The 21,805-nt window shown below is 34.7% G+C and overlaps 3 protein-coding genes and 1 non-coding gene across 4 annotated transcripts; 1 reads left to right on the top strand and 3 right to left on the bottom strand.

Annotated features, from left to right (window-relative positions):
• The first annotated feature begins 220 nt into the window (after positions 1–220).
• On the top strand, positions 221–2,473 carry LOC107177920 (uncharacterized). The gene has a single exon (XM_015532477.2). It carries the CDS (start codon positions 221–223, stop codon positions 2,471–2,473), a length of 2,253 nt encoding a protein of 750 aa, XP_015387963.1.
• On the bottom strand, positions 623–729 carry LOC112499042 (small nucleolar RNA R71). Its single transcript, XR_003066569.1, has one exon. It is a non-coding gene; the product is annotated as a small nucleolar RNA R71 (small nucleolar RNA).
• An 8,075-nt stretch (positions 2,474–10,548) lies between the features above and the next one.
• On the bottom strand, positions 10,549–11,297 carry LOC102612497 (hypothetical protein). Its single transcript, XM_006485511.4, has one exon. It carries the CDS (start codon positions 11,079–11,081, stop codon positions 10,704–10,706), a length of 378 nt encoding a protein of 125 aa, XP_006485574.1. The 5' UTR covers positions 11,082–11,297; the 3' UTR covers positions 10,549–10,703.
• A 1,234-nt stretch (positions 11,298–12,531) lies between these two features.
• On the bottom strand, positions 12,532–20,308 carry LOC102612198 (hypothetical protein). Its single transcript, XM_006485510.4, has 5 exons — positions 19,593–20,308; positions 19,442–19,497; positions 16,190–16,321; positions 13,196–13,357; positions 12,532–13,076 (listed from the first exon to the last, which is right to left on the bottom strand). Exons 1-5 carry the CDS (start codon positions 20,098–20,100, stop codon positions 12,804–12,806), a joined length of 1,131 nt encoding a protein of 376 aa, XP_006485573.1. The 5' UTR covers positions 20,101–20,308; the 3' UTR covers positions 12,532–12,803.
• Between the last annotated feature and the right edge of the window lie 1,497 nt (positions 20,309–21,805).

The following is a 21,805-nucleotide window of genomic DNA, read 5'->3' on the forward strand; positions in this document are numbered from 1 at the left end:
GCCGTTGCCGGGGATTGTTTGGATTAGTATCGATACCAACTAACCTTAGTTTAATTTGAATTTTATTTTTATTATTTTTATTTGAATTTTTATTTTCTTTTTTAATTTTATGAGACGCTCAAGAAGTTTTGATTTATTGCCTTTTGATCCAGAGATTGAACGTACGTGTAGAAGACTTAATAAAGAAAGGAGAAAAGCTTCACATGAGCAACAACTAATCATGGCTGACGAAGCATTACATGGAAATGATGATGCAAAACCCTTAAGAGATTATGTTGTACCTACAGTTAATGGTGCTCGCTCAAGCATTGCACGTCCTGCCGTTCAAGCCAATAATTTTGAAATTAAGCCAGCTATAATCCAAATGATTCAGACGTTAGTACAGTTTGCTGGGATGCCAAATGATGATCCAAATGCTCATATTGCAAATTTCTTAGAAATTTGTGACACATTTAAGCAAAATGGTGTTTCAGACAATGCTATCAGGCTAAGGCTTTTTCCGTTCTCAGTGAGGGATAAAGCAAAAGAGTGGTTGAACTCACTCCTTGCTGGAACAATCACTACTTGGGATGGTTTAGCACAGAAGTTTTTAGCAAAGTACTTTCCTCCAGCAAAAACAGCCAAGTTGAGGAATGACATCACAACCTTTGCTCAGTTCGGGATGGAATCATTATATGAAGCGTGGGAGAGATACAAAGACCTACTAAGAAAATGCCCACATCATGGTCTACCAGTTTGGCTTCAGGTGCAGACATTTTATAATGGTTTGGGATCCAATACCAGAACAATGATTGATGCTGCTGCAGGAGGAACGTTAATGGGAAAAACACCAGAAGCAGCTTATGAATTATTGGAGGAGATGGCATCCAACAATTATCAGTGGACTTCAAAACGATCAATGCCAAGGAAAATTGTAGGAGCCCATAATGTTGATGTTGTCACTGCTTTATCTACACAGATGACTGCTTTATCTAATAAACTGGAGCACCTAAATGTTAGTGCTATTCAAACTCAAGTGTGTGAATTATGCGGAGGGAACCATACCAGTGTCAACTGCCAAGTTGGAAGTCCTTTTGCGTCGTCATCTGCTGAACAAGCTCATTATGTGTCAAACTTCCAGAGACAACAACATAACCCATATTCTAATACCTACAATCATGGCTGGAGAAACCACCCGAATTTGTCATGGAACAACACTCAGAATACATTGGCACCACCTCTAGGGTTCCAACCACAAGAAAAGAAGTCAAACGTAGAAGATGCTCTTACCCAGCTTACAACAAATATGTTTCAATTCATGACCAAAACAGAGACAAATTTTCAAAATCAAGCTGCATCAATTCGGAACCTCGAGGTACAAGTGGGTCAGATTGCAAACTTTCTATCCAGTAGACAACATGGCTCTCTGCCAAGCAACACCGAGACAAATCCAAAAGAGCAAGTTAATGCAATTATACTTCGGAGTGGTAAACAACTTGATGAGCCGCGAAAAGAAGCAAAGAAATTTGATGAAGAACAAACTGAAGACACCACTAAGGTTTCAAAGGCAGCAAGTTCAGAAATACCACAACCTAAACTAGCAACACTAGTCAAGGCCTATGTTCCTCCAATCCCTTTTCCTCAGTGTCTCTGGAAAAATAACATAGATAAGCAATTTTTAAAATTTCTTGATGTGTTTAAGAAATTGCATATTAACATTCCTTTTGCAGATGCTTTGGAACAAATGCCGCTTTATGCCAAATTTATGAAAGAAATGTTGTCCAATAAGAGGAAACTTGAGGAGCATGAAACTGTAATGCTGAATGAGGACTACATCGCCATCTTACAAAATAAATTGCCACCAAAGCTGAAAGATCCAGGGAGTTTTAATATTCCATGCACTATTGGAAATTGTTATTTTGATAAAGCTTTGTGTGATTTAGGTGCAAGCATTAATTTAATGCCTTTTTGTGTTTTCAAGAAATTAGGTTTGGGTGAACCTAAGGCAACAACTGTTACCTTACAATTGGCAGATAGATCTATAAAGTACCCAAGAGGCATAATTGAGGATGTGCTTGTGAAAGTTGTCAAGTTTATATTCCATGCAGATTTTATTGTCTTGGATATGGCTGAAGATATAAAGTTACCTCTTATTCTAGGCCGACTATTCTTAGTTACAGGAAGAGCTTTGATTGATGTTCAAGAAGGGAAATTGATTTTAAGAGTTCAAAATGAGCAAGTCATTTTCAATGTGTACACACCTATCAAGTATCCAATTGAACTCAAAGATTGTTTTCAAGAAGACACCATGGATAGAAAAATGGCCAAATCATTGAAGGATAAAGATCTATCTGACCCTCCTGACATTTATACAATACATAAGCAATCTATTAATGAAGATTCATCTCCTAATTTTCGTGGGAAGAGGCCTAATTGCAAGAACTTTGTGCAAGGTCCATCCATATCATCTCCTTGCATCCACGAGCCTCCTTGAACAATCTTTCCAGAGACAGTCAAGCTAATGACTATAAATTAAGCGCTTCTTGGGAGGCAACCCAAGCTTTCTAAACTTTATTATTGTCATTTTTATTTTTCCTTATTTTTCTTTTCTTTTACTTATTTTGTTTTGTTTTAGGATTTTGCACAAGTTTGGGGGTCGATGAACATCAACTTTCCACATGCCTTTCAACGACTCAGCTACAACTTTCCATCTTCAAGTGCAAAACCGGGGGAGTTTCTCTTTTCCTTTTCTTTTTCTCTACATTGAGGACAATGTTTATTTTAAGTTTGGGGGTGGGAATATTTGTTTTTCATTTTTTTCAAAAAAAAATGATTTTAATGCCTATGATGAGTTTATGATTGAAAATGAATATGGTTCTTAGAAAGGGATGAATATTATCTTAGTTTATACTTGATTCTTGTGTTAGTTTCGTCTTGATTGAGATTCTTTAACTATCTTGTGCACTTATATCGATTCTTTCAGAATTTTGACTTGAGATTTGAGATTGATACAGCCTAAGTTGAGAATTTTAGATTGAGTAAATGATTGTTTGCCTTGATTCTACATTACTTAAGTTTACCAGGCACCATAGTCAGAAATAGCTACCTACAACCCTTAAGAGTGAAACTATCCTTGAGTAATTTGGGCCTATGTACCACCAGTATGTAGAGGATAATCTACCATGAGAAGAAAGCTACCTTAAGGGATAGAGTGAAAGCTCCTGACTATGGACAAAGAAATGAAAAAAAAAAAGAGAAAAAAAAAGCATGTGCTTCAAGAAAAAAAAAATACAAATTTATGCCTGAAAAAAAGAAGATCAAGATGATGATGTTAGTTTAACCTACTCTGTTTATTATTCGAGACAAGGGCTGTTGATGTTGAAGATCTTGAGAATGAGTTTTGATTGAATTGATTCACACATAACACATGAATCCAATATGAGATGAGGCTGACCATTGAATTAAAGTTAGAACTTTGCTAATATTTTTAATTTTCTTTGAGCTATATACTTTATGCAATCTTTGAGGTATTTTTGATGAAGTTTGTGGGTATCATCGCTGGAAACCCTCACGAGACTATAACTCATCGACTAGGGCCGCCTAGGGGTTTAAAGGCTTGTTGCATACGCTAAATGCAATCGCGATCACCTGCGAAAGTGGTTTAGTTAGAATTTTCTTTTCGTAGTTTTTATTTTAGTTTTTGTTCGAGGACTAGCAAAATGTTAAGTTTGGGGGTATTTGATGTGCTCATAATTTATCTATTATTTTAATGCTTCCATAACTTAATTTTATGTTTTATTATGTTAATTTTATTTTAATTTTTATATTTTATTATTTTAGGTACAATATGGGATTAAAGAAGAATAAATCGGAACATTCAGGAGGAAATCCACTTAAAGGAATAAAAAAAAAGGAAAGAAATAAAGAGAATTAATTGGAATAAATCACAAAGGATTTAATTTAATTAATCATTAAGCACGCATGCAACACGTGGAGGAAGCATTGAAGAATTCATTTACAAAGAGAATATGGCATGCAACACGTGGAGGGGCTTTTGTTTTTAATTCTTTTCATTTAAGGATTCGTGGGCTGGATTTGCAATCCTTTTCCTTTAAGGATTTGGAAGAAACCACAACATTATAAAAGGGAAGAAAGACAGCCGCACAAGGAGAATAATAGCAGCCAAGAGAAAATAAAGAGAAGAGCAGCAGCCGCAAGTTTTGAGCAAAACCGAGAGCAGCAGAAATAATTTGGAGCAGGAGGAAGACGTATTAATTCCTAAGTTTTTCTTTTCCTCTTCTCTATTATCTTGCTTGAATGTTTCTAATTAAATTAATGAATTTTCTTTATATTTCCATGAACTAATTTATTTTACTAGGGTTACCATGTAGCCTAACTATGAAGATTTAATTCCATAAATTTATGTTATTTTAATTTATTATTCCATGGTTGAGTGTTCATTATTGTGCTTAATGCTTTTAAATTTCTGGCCAATATTTAAATGATTTGAGGATACATAATGAGACCGAGAGGAGATTTATGTATTTTTACTCTGTGTAATGAATGTTATGAATTGAACGAAAGACAGAGATGTGCCAACGTGATTCGTGCAGTTTTTCTAAGAATTTTCATGGAACTTAATGAATCTTTGCATATTTAAATTCACATAGAGATATAGTGGGTTAATGTGTGAATGTATTTTTAATATTACTCGAGAGCGGAGTCAACATGAGTAATAAATTTTAATAGCATAGATGGAGGATTAAATTGGATTGGTTATGGTGAAATCGGATGTCCTAGTGTCTTAATCTCTTGGTGATTTCTATTACTGCCTGCATCTTTATTTAATTTTTAATTATTTTATTTTATTGTATTTGAATATAAATTTGCTTATTCGATTGTTTAAATAAATTAGGGTTAGAATAATTTCGGTAACTAGTAGGATATACAATCTCTGTGGGACGATACTCTACTCTTCATTATATTACTTGTGCCGACTAGTACACTTGCTAATTTACGCAACAATAAGCTACATAGAAATTAAAAACATAATGCCTATAGAAATTAAAAACATAATGCCTTAGAATTTTAGGTCGAAAAACAGAAGAAGTTTGGAAAAAAAAAAGTAATAGTTAAAGCGTACGACAATACTATCCTTAAGATCAAATTTTGTGCCTCAAGATACAATATCTCGGTGCAAGAAACATTGTCTAACCATTTAATGCATATAAACCGGTGCCTTTTGCGCTATGAACTAACCATTGAACAACTAACCATGTCTCACAGGAACTTGGGGAAATTTATAATTTTTATGAACTAATGTTCCTTTTGTATAAGGCAGAGGACTAAAAGCTCACAATAAACTCTATCACTGTTTTGCTATTCTGTGGTTTGGCGCTTTAATGGTCTTGTGCCCTTGGATTCATTAGTGGTCTAGAAACAATTGAGCTTGTGAAACTCTCATAGGAACCAACCCAATTCCATATTCACATAGGTAAACCTCCATTAAGTGTATCGTGTAGTTTTGACACACCACTATACACAAAATGTGGGCTATGGAGTTCATTAAGAGCTCAATTGCTTAACCTTAATCACTGTAATAAGCACTATCTCACCATAGGGAGGACTCATAAATAAATAAAATCTATATAGAATAAAAATAGATTATATAATATCAATAATGGTACAAGATACAAGTAACTTGTTTTTACTCTTATGAACCTACTTCATGGTTCTCCAATCACATAGGTAGGATTACCATTACTCTTGTCTTTTAATCTGGATAGTAGTCCCATCCCCCTCGACGTGATCTCTACTAAAATCTTGTTTAGTGGTTTCGTTCAGAAGATTGACCGAATTCAACTCTGACCTTATAAAATCAAGGCTTATAACACTTGATTCCAGCAACTACTTAACAATACTATGTCACATACATATGTGTCTATTCTTCCTATTATATGTTTTACTTCTAGCTCTTGTAATAGCGGCTTGACAATCACAACAGATTGGCATAGTAGCAAGGTGAGTATAAATGGAAAGATCTGCCAAGAGGTTTCACAACCTCAGCCTCAGAAGATGCTTTTTCTAAAGCAATTAGCTTGGAATCCATGGTAGAATAAGTTATACATGTCTACTTGAATAATTTTGAAGATATTGCACCTCCTCAAAGGGTGAAAATATAACCACTAGTGGATTTGAGCTCATTTGATTAAGAGATTAATTTGCATCATTATACCTTTAAGTACTAGTGGAGATCTACCATATTTAAGCCCGTAATCAATTATGCCTCTCAAATATCTTGCCAATCTGGCTACTGCGGTCCAATGATCCTCATTTAGATTTTAAGTAAACTTACTCAATCTGCCTACAACGTATGTGATGTCAGGTCTTGTACTATACACCAAGTACATTAGGTTAGTAATTATTTGGGCTTATCTCACTTGATCAACATTATGTTCAACATTCCTCTTTAGGTGGGTATTACTATCATATGAAGTGCAAACTGTCATGCAAGTCCTCAACAACTTTTCAATATAGTGTTCTTGTGATAACATGAGACCATCACATGTCTTTATGATGTTGATGCCTAAAATCACATTTGCCTCTCTCATGTCTTTCATATCAAAATTAGAGGCAAGCATCTCCTTAATCTCATCAATAGTTCCAATATTGGAACTTATAATAAACATGTCATCAACATAAAGACATATGATAACAAAAGTATTAGTGTCAATGGATTTAGAATAGCTGTATTTATCTGAGTCATTATTCGTATATCCATTAGACAACAATACTTAGTCGTATTTCTCATGCCATTGTTTCAGTGCTTGCCTTAAGCCATATAGAGACTTAACTAACTTGCACACTTTATGCTCAGAACCTAGAACAACACAACCTTCAGGTTGATTCATATAGATCTCTTCATCTATCTGATGTATATGTAGATTATTAATTGCTGGAAGAGTAACTAAAACTCTAACGGATGCAATCCAAGTTACAGGAGCATAAGTGTCAAAATAATCTATATCTTTTTACTGTATGAATCACTAGGCCACCAATCTTGCTTTATATTTAACAATAAATCCATCAACTTTTAATTTCTTTTGAAAATCTACTTGTACTCAATAGGTTTTGTACCTAGAGATAAGTCAACTAACTCCCATACATGATTGCTTATGATGGAATCTAGTTCACTATTAACAATTTCTTTCCATAATGGTGCATCCGAGAAGTCATAGCCTGTGTAAAGGTCTGAGGATCATTCTCAACAAGAAAGACATAGAAATCATCACCAAAACTGGTGGCTTTTCTCATCCTTGTATCTTTTCTTGGTTCAACACTTGAACTTTCAAAACTATCAATTGTTGACTCAGTATAGGATAATTGTTTCTTAATACTAGTCTTTTTAGGAAAAACAAAATTAAAAAAACTCATCATTCTTAGATTTAATGATAATGTTAGCCTCAAATGAGATATCTTCATTCTATAACACCAAGAACCTATAGGCAACACTGTTGTGGCTACCATATAAACATACAATTGATAATGTTTTGTCCCAATCCTTTTTTTCTTTTTTATTTTTAGGGATCATTTTTAAGAACTTTGGCTAGACACCTTTACACTTTGAGGTATGATACGTTAGGCTTATAACCTCTCTACAATTCATAGGCTATCTTACCTATTTTCTTATAATGTATTCTATTTTGAACATGACAAGCGAATAACATAGCTTCCCCCCAACAAGTTCAGTGGTGCCTCAGAACTTATTATCATGTCATTTAGCATGTTCTTCAAAGTTCTATTTTTCTTTTTAGTTACACCATTAGACTTAGGTAAATAGGGAAGTGTTGCTTCATTGATGATCCCATGACTCTCACAATAAGCATTTAACATGCTTGAATCATATTTACTTCCTCTATCAATTTTTAATATTTTAATTCTCTTATCAAATTAATTTCAACTTCACTTTTATATATTAAGAATATTTCACTTACTTCATATTTATTTCTCAATAGATATAATTTTGTATACCTTGAGAAATCATCAATAAAGGTAATATAAAACCTTTTGCCCTATTAGTCATGGTCTATTTCAAATAATCAAGATTGTTGTGAATTAAGCTGAGAAGTTTAGTTTCTCTATGTTGACTTTATTTACATATCTTCCTACAAGATTTGGCTTCCATATACCTTGCATTTATCATTAGACAAGCTCAAGTTAGACCGTAAACTAAGTTCTCTCATTTTCTTAATATAAGAAAAATTCACACGACCAAGTTTCCCATGCCAAAGATCAATAGAGTCAACAATATAAGCAGAAGAAGGAGCATTTTCATTCATTATGACATTGAATACATTGAGTTTGAAGAGTTCTCCATATCAATGCCCTTTCCCAACAAACATCTCACTTTTTTGTCATTACAATTTTATCACCCTCAAAGGACACTTTGATCCCAGCTTTGCCTAACATATAAAAAAAACACTATATTGTATCTGATCTCAAGAACATGGCATTTACTAGATGTAAGCTTGAGAAGAATTTACCCTTGCCTAGGACTAGTGTCGACTAAGAATCACCAAGGTAAATGACTTCCTCTCCTTCCTTTACTGAAGTATATTCAAAGAAAAAGTTTATATGCTACATATATGTCTTCTAGCGCCAAAATCAATCACCTAATATTTGCTTCCATGCACTATGTTCATATCAAATACAACTATAGCAGAAATTATGTTGTCTCCTTTTCCTTAAGTTGTATTGGCTTTAGGAGGTTTTTTTTATCTCTCATTTGCTGAGCTTTATGCCTAGATGGATTAGCATAGTTACCAATAGTTTTACAAACAAAACAATGACGTTTCTTTTTAACAATGAGCTTTTTGGGGGTATTAGGGTTTTTATTATTAGGATTATTCTTTTTTTCAATAGGTTGAGCAGTGTTCTTTATTAGACTTACATTGAAATGAAATTCCTTTGCTTTATTATATGCATCTCTAATTCTATTCTTCTTTTCGATCCTAATATGTGTAATAGCATCTTCAAGACTTGCTTCTTCTTATGCTTTGAGGTTTTAATATAGTCTTTTCATGATTCTCGAGGTCTCTCATTTAAACCACTAGTTAAAAATCTTTGAGAAGAAATATTTCCTTATTTTTAAGATTATTAACCAACATATGGTGTTCATGTATTTGGTTAGACACGGATTTACCATCCATCATCTTAAAAAACAGAAAATCACCAATATAATATTGTTAAGTCTTAGCATCTTCAACCACATATTTTTTATTAAGTAGTGCCCATATCTCATATGCATTCTTATATGGATAATAAACATCAAAGAGAGAACTAGCAAGAGTGTTTAGTACACAATGCAGACCTTATTACCAGCATTCCAAGTATGTAGTTTCTTGTCATAATTAAGAGTGGGCAAAACGGTTCGGTTTGATTTTAAGGGTAAAAACATAATGGTTTAAGAATTTACCAACCAATTGGTTTGTATTTGGCTCGATTTAAAACTGAACCGAACCAACAAATAGATTTGTTCAGTTTAATTTAATTATAAAATATTTTAATTAACATATATAAAACTTAAAATGTAAAATCAAATTTAAATTTCAAAACCCTAAAATTATGATTGCATCTCTCTCCCTCACATCTCTCCCTTATGTCTGCCCCTTTCCTCATGGCCCAACCCCTCAAGCCGACTCAACCGTCACACGCGGCATAGTCAGCCCTCTCAATCTCTCCCTTGTCTCATGCCACGTTCAGTACCTAGCACAACCCCTTAGCGACAGCATAACCCCTTTCCTCAAGCACAGTGATGCCATCATTAGCCCCTTACACACAGTCATCTTGGGTACTGCGGCCTGCAAGTGTCTGTTTTTTTAAATTTATGCCCTATTTTTGTTAGGGTTGATTTTGTGCTTGACTACTGGTGTATATAATATATGGGTTAGTGGACTTAAAAATGGTGAGCAAATATAGTGGTTGTGGCTTGTGGCAGTAAAATCGGTGTATAACTATATATTGCGACTGAGAATCCATTTGCGAGAGAATTTTAAGTTGAAAAATAGTGAAAGTTTAGATAGAAAATAGGTAATAGTTAAGTTGTACGACAACACTCTCCTTAAAACTAAATTCCATGCCTCAAGATACAATATCTTGGTGCAAGAAGGATTGTTTAAGGTAGTTTGATCTTTAGGATACAATGACTTCTATCAGGATGTTGCACTTCAACATGATAGTTTAGGATAGCAAAGCGTACAATAATGAAAGAAAGCGCAACGAAAAATAAAGAGGGGTTACCCCCTACATTTGAGTTATTAGGCAATACAGATTCTTGGAACAAGCTCCTCTATTGGGCTTGGTTTCATGTGCATGGCCCTCCTCTTTATGGACTTATTACCACACTATATTTAGTTTATGTACACAAACCAACTTATACTCTTTTAATTAAGCAATATGGGATATTGATATTTTGAAATATCAACTCAATCTCCAGCATTATTGCGAGTTCATGTGTACACTAATGACCTACAGAAAAGGAAATTAAGTGGAGCGGTAGAAGACAGAAAAAGAGCAGAAGAAAGGATAACAAATATTATTGAGACTTCATGTGTACAATATAGATTGTGATCAGTTATTAGACACGGCACAAGTATGCATGTTGTTAAACAAACTGACTTTTAATAATTAGTAGAATACCTTGGCTTTAGCCTTTGATTGGTACACTAATAATCTTGAGCATAAAAATCAATAATCTCACTGACATTAAGCTGAAACAAAGAAGAAGAGTCATTATGCATCAACCACAACATATGCTCAAACAAAATTGAATCCACATCAACAAAAATAACCCTCTTGTCCCTCATCATCTTGTGGGCATTCTTTTTGACAACTGATGATGAATCAATCAAGATCCGAAAAGGGTTCTCGTCTAACACGAAAGGATCAACCAAGAACTCTCTCTTCTCCTTGCCGACGACGACGGTCACCGGATCCCCGAGCCTTTCTTCTTCTGTGACTCTAAGGTGCTGATAGCCTAGCCTTGACCTCGTGTTGGTGTTGCGCCTTCTCAATATTGAAACCGGCAAAATCAAGCAATCCATAATTAAATTTGTAGATGCAACTAATTAAACTTATGTGCACGTATATATATATGTATATATAATTGTGAAACATTGCAAGTGAAAGTGAAGGAGAGTTTTGACAGGAACCGAGAGAATAGGCCGGCTAACGGCTAAAGATTGAGAAATGTGAAGTAAATTGCTTTCTTAAGCGAAGGGGAAATAATTTTGGATGGTAGTTGAGTTGAGTCTTGAGAAGGCTTTGCTGGCAAAAAAGAGCCGTTAAGAGTGAGGCATAATCTTCTTCGAAGTAGGATTAGAATATGACTGCCGACGTGTCGGTATACGCGTCTCGTATGCAAGTGTTGGATGAAATGTCATATTTATCATTCACTTTTTTGCCCTTTTTTCCTTAAATATCCATCCTTCATACATAGACAGAAGTCATTTTAATTGGCAAACTATGGTCAGATTTTTTTCAATTTAGATTTTGATTGAAGATAAATGCTTGTGTATCATTTATTGGGATAATGAAGTTGGTGGCAAATAGAATCTAAAGCGGAAAACAGAAGACTTGTCCCCTAGTGTCAATTAAATCATATGTTGTTGTTGAGCATTAACTTTCAAGGGAGCGTTAACATTAATGTTTCATTTCTTAAATGCTGCATATTAATGAAGCCGTTAGTAATTGTGTGGCATTTTGGTATTTTGCAACCTCAATGTAATAAGAGCTTTGCTTTAACAAAATTAAAACTCATAAATGAAACAAGGGCATATTGGCTTGGCCGGCAACAACAAACCACAAACAAATTCGTACAACAAAATTGACTTTTTCTCAGTTTAACGTTGCATTTGCTTACACTTGGAAATTGCACGTAAAGCAGCCGTCCAGTGCCGGTCCTACTTTAACGTTGTTATACCCCATTTATATATATATATATATATATATATAAACATTTCAATTAAAAATTGACAATATTACACTCAGAAATAAATTAAAAGAAAAAAAAATATGCATATATATAAATGACCGGGCGAGCCAATGCATAGACATCCGCAGTAAAAGTGCGGACTCAACCCTTACATCGATATAAAAACCTTTCCCTCCATTTTAAACACCTTTAAGAATGTAATTGACCAGTCCGCAAGGTCGTCTACAATGAAGCATACCGTCCATCTCTTTTCTACTGATTATAACTCACAAAGTTAAAATAGTCTTCGTTGGGTCGATCAGCGTTATCATTATCCGGGACAATATTGCACAACTTTTTGCCAAATTGCATTTCAATTTGCAATGAAACCATGCACGATACATTCTCAACAAGTGCTGCATTAGTCAGCAAGCAGCACATCTTCATGTAAACATTGTACGGTTTTTCTTGAAATTAGAGGGATTCCAATAAATAATCTGATGTAACTCATATTGGGATCTTTGATCTGTGATTAGTATAAGTGTAGACCTCACTGGAACACAGTTATGAGAAACCAAAAATAAATTAAAGCTAAAAAAGCAATTTGATCTGGCATTTCCTCAGCTACCAGTGATAGCCATATTTCAATCAGATAGAGAAAAACGCTTTAAAGCTACTGAATAAAGATATAAATAACCCATCTAAAAGGAACAACAAAAAGATCCTCTACCGTTTGTAATCAGTAAAGCAGCAGCAGCATGTTAGCATATGGAATTGACCTCTATCCTCTATGCAAGAGCCAACACAATGTCAATACCCGGAGACACAAAATCTTGTTAATTGTGAAGCATCCTCATTGCGAAGTTTGGCCGGCCCATAGTTGGTACATATGCATATTATGAATGGGTTGTTGAGCAGCATTATTGTAAAGTCCAGCACCCCTGTTGAGGGGGCTACTGCCATTATCATCAGAAGACTCACTCGAAGCTCCTTGTGATGGAGGACTAGATGTGGTCATAGGTGCACCGAAGCTTAACATATGGGGCGTTGGTGCTGAAGAAGGCCCAGATTTCAAAAAATTTGAGTTCGACTTTTTCCCCTCCGCAATAAAACTGCCCACAATTACCTGTCAGGAAGAGAAAACAACAGTTCACATTACAGAAATTCCATTCATGTCATGGAAGTCATCATGTGCCAAAAACTTGCAGAAGTTTTACAAAGACGAAAACAGCAGTTGACCCATACCTGCACTGGAGAAGCTGCCATGAGCATTCCTGCAACTAAACCACCCAAAACTCGGCCATCTGACCCAGCCAGGGACACACTCAACCCACCACTTCTGCTGCGATTACCATTATTATCAGAGAGCAAGAAGGAACCGGATAGTGAGATAATTTCAAATCGGCCCTGCAGAAGAAAAAGGTCACTACGATAGAGGTAAGTTATACAAAATTAGGAAAGGAACCAAATTGCAAAAGATATGCCTTCACATTGATTTAATAGACATTTCGCACTATCTTTGGTAAGCGTGCATGTTACATGGCACAAATTTTGCAACAGCAGCATGAGTAAATGACTGGAGACTTGTTGGGTGTCAAATAATTTTTTATGTTGCTCAAAGGGAATAAGGAAGAGGGAAGACCATCAGTTTTATAAGCAGCTTTTTATGACAAACAAATAAAGTCACCCTACACCTCGGCACTATAGTAGAGTGCTAAAAAGTTCACCTCTTCCAGGCCACAGATGCCATGCGGATCTAATTACAATTCCCAGCTGCATTTGACAACAAATTGTAATGATCATCTAAAGTCACCCTACCCCTCAGCAAAGACTATCGCGAATGATTTAGATTAGTTGCTCATTAGATGCAAAAAGGGAAACACTGGCAACACTCAAGATCTGTTTACCCATAAAGGATGCCCACATTATTGGATCCATAACCATTATAGAAAAGTACAGCTAGAAGATATTTAGCCCTTGTCAAACAGGTAATTTTGGTATTAAAGTGAAAAGACATTCGGTTAATACAATATTTACAAACTCAGATGAAACTTTCATTAAGAATTAGTCATTAACAATCAACTAACACTGTAAAAGGCCTATGGCCATTTAATGGGAGAAGAAAGTATAAGGAAAAAAGTCGCAAGCATAATTGCCTGCTTGATTGTAATAAACTAATCTGTTCAATGGAATATTCAGCGTAAGTATTAATTCTAGCTAGTTTCAAATCACTGTCACTGGAATTACAATAGCTAGTTCACCCAAACATCATGCTGAAAACAATCTCAAAAACAATACCAACATTCTATTCCATAAATACCACCTTAACTGCAAAGACCAAGCAGACCATTTTGAAATAACTACTAAAGCATAAAACTCAAGCTCGTGTTTAAAACAAGCATCCTTGACCTCACAATTAGTATCACCTACTCACCAGCTCCATCAGAAGACATTTCTATTACAACAATTAATACAGTCCAATTATAGAATCTTTTGAACAAAAAGCAAACATCTAAATATTTTGAATGTCATCAGAACTTAACTAAGTATAGTACCATATACAATTACCAAGGGCGGTACAAGAGACACGGGGTCACACCCCACTCTCATCAATGACGGAAAATTTGGTTTCTTGTCATGCAATGGGCTTAATATAAATGGCCTGATAAAGAGTGGCGGGATGCATGTTGAGTTTCCATTCGCGGGGTTGTGTTGTGGGTCCCACAGCCACACAATGGAATGATCGATACACATCCCTACCTCTCTCCTAGGGGGGATGAGAGAGAGCCCTTCTCTAGTGACTGAGCGTCCATTTCAAAAAGTGAGGACCAAGCTACTAAAAGAAAAAAGAATACAAATTCCAATGCACTAAAAGACCGCTATCATTAATTAGGGATGGCAATGGGACAAATATGGGTTGGATCTATCCTACTCCAAATCTAGATCTGAGATAAAAATTGAGATCCATATCTGTTCTAAATCCGTCATGGATTTATGATTTTTGCTCCATATTCAGATCTAAAAAAACAAAGTAAATAAAAATCCAGACCTTCTCCAAATCCGCCACGAATTTATCAATTTTAATTTTTTAGCAAGCTAATTGCAAAAATTTTATAGATTATAAGAGAATATTAACAAATTTATCTTTATTTTACTCTAAAACCCGACAAGAAAATAAGAAAGCAACAAATATTTGAGGGAAAAAAATGTATTGTTATCAACTAAGACAGATAATTCACTCAACTAAAAATTTAGAAGAAAATTCAGTCAATTAAAAATTAAGAAAAAACTCTGAATTTCATATAAAACTAATAATATTGTACCTTATAAGTGTGACATTGATTTCAGTGAGCAAGGTATAAATTTAATTGGATTATAGAAGTAGTAAACCATAGACAGTTAAATAGTTATAAAAATTAAATTAAATTTTATAAAAATTAAATTAAACTAAAAGTCTCCTTCTTGGATATGGATATGGACCCAGATCTTAAATTAGATTCCATCTACTCCAAATTCCTCTTGGATTTGCTCATCTAGATCTGTATCCACTCCAAATCCACTTTAGATTCATCCAAATACAATCCATTTGGATTTAAATCATGTGGATCATCGATCAGGCTTGCACCATTGCCATCCCTATGACATTAACATTCTATCTTAATAAAGTAAGGATGCACACACACACTCTTTTGCACAAGGACAACAGAGCCCTTACAAATCACAGCCAAGAGAAGTGTATGCATCATATTCTGAAAGTAGACAAGCAATCAAGCTGCTAGTAATATTTAATTTGAAACAATTACCATATATTAGTATAAAAAAATAAAACGAATAAAGAGACTCAAAAACCTGAGAAGGTTAGAATACCCATAACAGCTGTCAGATGTTAGAACATGTCAAGTGCAGAATGCACTTAGTATATTCATTTACATCCATGTTTCCTATAGCCTAATCCATGATAAACTACGACCAGCATCTGCACCAACAGCTATTTTAGATTTTTTTTTTTTTTTTGGGGGTTCCATATAGGGAGGACTCCACCTTTATTTTAATAAAACTTAAACAGAAAATGATCTTTAGAAAAAAGAGATTTTAGCGTTAACATTTTTTTCCTTTGGAGATCTTCGCACTGCCTTGAAATGTTGAAGGCATCCTATCTAAGCTGTGCCACAAAAGAACCTATTCACTCTAATCAAGGTACAGTTCATTACATGGATCATACAAGATTATCAAAAGTACCTCATATGTCACAGTACCACCAGACATCGTTGGTTGGCGAAGTGTAACATTGCAGATGGCACCACTTGCAGAGAGAATACATACAGTTCGAGGCCCTTGTTGTGAAAATGCAAAAATTTTCGATGATATGTCCTGCAAACAAAAGGAACACACTACTCAGAAGACAAATATTTTCTGAACAACAATATACTATTGGAGATAAGTAAACTGTTTACACCCTTTTCCTCACCAAACAGGAAATCTAGATATAATTCTATAGCATAAGAATCTATGAGATGGGAAAAAAATTGATATTTTCAACTCCATTCCTAAAAAATTCTAATTATCTGATAATTTTAATTGTATGATAATTAAAAATCTATTCGAGCTGAAGCATGATCAAAATGCAATTCCTAGTATACCAATTATTGACAATTTTCTCCATTGATAATTAACATATAAAGTAGTAATTTTACGTCACCCAATTTTTTTGAATAAACTGCAGTCTACATTTTTCTCTTCCACCAGTAGGCTAGTACCAATAGCACTTTCTTCATGACATGCAATTATATAAATATCGGTGCTGAAGTGCACACATGAATTGAATACGGTAAGTTCTAGGTCACCAACACTTGACTCATGAGGTCTGTCTGGAAACAAAGAAAGACTTAAAACCAGAAGTCCAAAACAGTAAATAAGTAAGACATTTATAAAAGCAATTTTACACTATTACCACTGAATGTTAGATACAACTTTCATCATATTAACACCAAGGCCTTGTCCAAACTCTTGGCAACTGCATCCAATATGCATGCTAGATTGTCATATAGTCTCACTTATACAATTCGGCTCTTTTCCCATCATGCAATTTACACCAAAGAGGAACATTCGTCAAAGTTGAAAGAAGTACATTTTATGTGCGCTCAAACTGTCAATTTCCTATTTAACAGAAGAATCTCTATCGATTGGAAACTTGAAAGGACCACTTGCCAAAAAAGGAAACTGTGCACGCCACAACATTTTTTGGATACCAGTTTTAAACTTGGTACTATAGCTGAACCTGCAACCTGGGTTGTCAGGAAACTCATGGGATATAAATGTCTCAGTTAGGCAGCGCCAAGGGGTTTAAACCCCAACCACTTTTAAAACCAAGGGTCTCTTACCACTCAACCAACCCCTTGGTGCTGTGTGCACTATATAAACCATCTACAATTGTAATATTAGCTGCAAATAATGGAATACAGCACATAAGGCTAATTTAAATCATTAATCATTCCATCCTATTACAGTTGAAATGTGTTGGATGATTTTGGAAGATTTCCTAGGATTTATTGTCATTATGTATAATATTTGGTTATGTGTTATTTTAGGTAATTGAGAGATTTGTGAACTGTGCAAATATTTTAGGAATCAGATTTTATTTTTCCTTTAATTAGGGAGATTAGTTACTCAATTTGTCTCTTAGAAGATCTATAAATTCTTATGTACAGAAGCATAATAATATATACCCTATTTGTCATATTTTTGTTCTCTTCTTTAAAATGTGTAAACAATGTTTATGCCATATCTACTTAGATTTATGTCCAAATTTAACCATTTCCTTGATCGAAGCAAACTAGGAACTAACTGACAAAAAAGATATTAAAGTCCAATCATCTTGTACAGTAATCCAAAGTGATTATATTTTCAACAAAAAATGCAAGACCAAAAATTTTAATGACTAAGTTATAAAACTGAAAAACCTATACCCTCATGAAATTATTTCCCATGGAGGAAGCAATTCCCACCAGGTTCATTGTTTGGCCTCTTGAGTGGAAGCAAGAGGTCAAGGACTTGGAGATGTTAAACATTATTCTTCTTGCAGGCCATGCATTTCAAAAAGACAGAATCTACCAATAAAATGGTGGGCCATCAAATTAGAATCCTAAAATAAAATAAATTGCATATACCACTTGAAGAACCAAAGAAACCACTTTTTTTTTTTCAAGAGAAACAAAAAGACCAAATCATGCAGATTTTAGCAGCAATAAATCAATGGGATTTCAAACTGATATTTTAAATCCTGATATTTATCTTATTTATATCAAGTGAAACATAAGTATTTACATCTCCCAACAATCCTGAGAATTATTCATAAACCGTAAAGCGTTATACTGAATTATCTTTGACATAGATAACTCTTAGCAGTTCAGATAGAAGCAACCATGCTGTCAATGAATAGTAAACGACTGTTTATTTAGGAAGAAAAAAGGTAAGATAAATAAAGATGAACCAACTATGTCATTAACTTTATACACAACATAACAGCTTATGTAAAGGAAACAATCTAAAAGTAATTGAGGCATCATTACTATATCACTGATTTGAGTGATTTTTTTTTTTTTTAAAATAAGAAATTATAAATTATATTAATACCAAAGAATTGTTACAAGGAGTGGACCAACTGTCCACTGAGAAAGCAAAATAATAATGAAAACTTTTTTGTGCTATACAAAATATGCCAATCCCCCTTTACAATACTAGACCAACCTGGACACCTATCCCAAAGCACTCTCCCAACTTAGATGAATGAAGAAAAAAGATGAATCTTGGAACTCCTTAGAAATTGAAGCCCAAAGCAAAGCTAGAAGAACTGATTGAGTGATATGTCACTCCATTTTAACAATTGTTGGATACCCTGTGAAAATGTCTCAGTAATTCTTTGTATGACTAATCACATTTCTTCTTTATGTGGACATCAAAATTCATGTCTTCATTGACTCTAAAAAAATGTTTCTCTTTTCAAGATGTACATGTCCCTTTTTTTCCTTTCCTCAACAATGGGAAAGATAGGCAAAAGCCATCCTTTCCACTGATTGTCATCCTTTGTAACTCCCAAGAGTTTTTATGTCCAACACTTAAGTTGTATTTGTACTAATAGAACACAATACCTTGAGCAAAATCCAAGTACAGTAGCATGACTCTAAATAATTAGATACAATGCCAAAAATTGTTATACAATATGCCAAGAAAAGGGAGCTGTAAAAGCCCCACTAGTGTGGTCTATTACCCATTATGCATAGAAAAGAAAGCTAGTGTAAGTAGTTTCTGAACGCATTATGCAAGTAATTTCCCATCTTTTATTGAAAAATTTGGTCTAAATAAAAAACATCCATATAATGTTGTTACTTCCTCTAACACTACCACAGCCCATTGCTTTAAATCAACATTTATTTAACAATTGGCATCAAAACAAACCGATTATAAAATTCAAGAATGAAAATCAATTGATACCTCTCCAGCCTTGACAGTGATGACGTGCGGAGTAAACCCTACTCCTCCTACCCCACCTGCAAAGAAATAAATGAAATCAGTATCTTAACTAATGCTATACAACCAATAAACTCACAAATATAAGAAATTTTAAAAAACATAAAGAATTTACCCAGCGCATCGAGCTGCTTCTTCCCTGAACCAGGAGGCCGGCCGCGGTGGCGCTTAGCAGAAGGCTCCGAGGCCGACCCAGCAGCGCCGCCTCCGCCGCCGCCAGAATCAGCCAGAGAACCAGGCGACTGGGCGGTGGTTGCCAATCGCAACGCAATGTTACCGTCGGGCGTGTACTTCCTCGGGCGCCCACGCTTCTTCTTGGCTGGATCAATGCTAAAGCTGCCGCCACCAGTCCTCAACGAAGGCGATCCGTCAAATACGCCGCCGTGCGGCAAGGAATCAAGTGGCTGCTTCGGCTGTAATTGTGATTGCGATTCTGATTGCGATTGCGATTGCGATTGCGAAGAAGAAAGGGGGTTGAAAGAGAACCTAGCGGCCGCTCCAGCTGCGGCGTTAGGTGGCATCATGGCGTTGGTGTGGTACGATGTGGGACCCATCATGATGTTTGGTTGCTGATGCTGATGCTGATGCTGATGCAGTTGGGGCGGTGGTTCTCTCGGGTCCATTTCTGTCAATTCCTTTTTTCGAAGAAAAATGTGTGTGAGACTGAGAGAGAGAGAGAGAGTGAGTTTAAGTAACAGAGCAGTTCTTGTTGTGTGAGTTATCTACTTCCAAATGGAACTTCAGTCTCATCTCAGAAATAGAGAGAGAAAGTAGAACTACGAACGAAAAAAAGGAAAACTTGTATGTTTTCTATTTTAACTTCGAGTAGGGTTTTAAAATGTAAATGGGGTTTTAAGTTATGTTGTTGCAGTTTTTTCCGCTTTCGGACACGTGGCATGCTATTATAGGTTTCCGTGTTTGGGTTAGTGGGATTGGTAGGGGGCTACCTACACGGGAAAAAAAAAGAAAAAGGGTTGGCATAAATAACGATCCTTAGATTGATAGATTGGCAAGAATCTTAAATGATCTAATCAGGGTTTTGCATTTAAACAAGTTTAGTTTAGGTTCTTTCATTTTCTATATTAAAATGGGAATAATTGAGTGAGAACAAATATACGACAAATACTTGATGAATAATTAGTATGACATTATTTTATTTCAAATGATAAGAGTATGTGATATATTATTCACTAAGTTGATAATAGATTCACAAGCTGTATGTGAATATATTTTTCTTATCTATTTGACAAAATAAATGAGATTATTTAAGATTTTTGCCAAACTAACAATCTAAGGATCAACTTTAAAATGTTAGTAGCTTTTTTTACTTTTTCCATGACTTATGACACAAAGTTATATAATAATTGATTGAAACATCTAAACCTCCTTACAACTCATTCAACATAAAAAATCTATTCAAATTTACTTGATATATTTACAACTATTATATACTTAACAAAATCTATTTAGTAATGATAGAACTACAAATTCTTGAATAATATGATGTAACATGATTAAATTAGTTAGACTAAATATCTCTTGATTCACGTGGTTTATTTTTATTAATTATTTTATATTTTCATTTAACTAATAAATTAACATCATAACAATTTATACAAAATAAATTTATAAATAATTTATAGCTCTATCATTAATAAATATATTGAGACTTAACCTAAATCAATTTTGTTGTAGCACAACCCAAATTTCCATCATCACTAACATTTGAGGACATATCTATCCTCTTCTCATATTTGTGATAATATTTGAGGACACATCTATCCTCTTCTCATATTTGTGAGATCAAATCTACGCCTATCGAATTAAGACTGCAAAAACCTGAACTCATCCAGCTCAACTTTTGCTAGGAAGGGTGGATTACCATTAGCCCGTGACATCAAACTGCTTTTCATATTGGTATAGCCTTGTTGTGCAAGGTTTGCCTAGACCCAAGAGCTGAAACCAACTGTTGAACCAGTATACCATCACCAAACATCAATACTTTACCATCTGTTGAACTTAGAATCTAGATTGAGCATCAAACACCCAAAATCACCGTCGCCACAGCTTTGTTCACCACAGATGGTTCACTTGTAGTAATCGGAATAGCACATGCTCGCGGGGAAAAAATGAATAAACAAATAAAAATCAAAATGGTAGAATAAACATCACTCATTCTCGTACAAGTGTACAACTACTGCCTTCCAATCCCATTACAATGTGTCTATCAAGTAAAGTTGTACAAAGCCATATGGGAAAAGCAATAAGGCAGGTCAAGAGTTCCTTTTGTGGGTCTCATAATAACTGTCGAAGTGAAAGCCAAGAAGA

The sequence above is a fragment of the Citrus sinensis genome, chromosome 4 (genome assembly GCF_022201045.2).
Source record: "Citrus sinensis cultivar Valencia sweet orange chromosome 4, DVS_A1.0, whole genome shotgun sequence".
NCBI classification, from domain to species: Eukaryota; Viridiplantae; Streptophyta; class Magnoliopsida; order Sapindales; family Rutaceae; genus Citrus; species Citrus sinensis.

Excerpts from the sequence above, each read along its gene's own strand:
- LOC102612198 (XM_006485510.4), bottom strand. The coding sequence starts at position 20,100 with ATGGACCCGAGAGAACCACCGCCCCAACTGCATCAGCATCAGCATCAG. Across the intron at positions 16,322-19,441 it reads TCACTGTCAAGGCTGGAGAG|GACATATCATCGAAAATTTT; the intron begins GTATCAATTGAT and ends TTTTGTTTGCAG. Across the intron at positions 13,358-16,189 it reads GTGGTACTGTGACATATGAG|GGCCGATTTGAAATTATCTC; the intron begins GTACTTTTGATA and ends TTTCTTCTGCAG.
- LOC107177920 (XM_015532477.2), top strand. The coding sequence starts at position 221 with ATGGCTGACGAAGCATTACATGGAAATGATGATGCAAAACCCTTAAGA.
- LOC102612497 (XM_006485511.4), bottom strand. The coding sequence starts at position 11,081 with ATGGATTGCTTGATTTTGCCGGTTTCAATATTGAGAAGGCGCAACACC.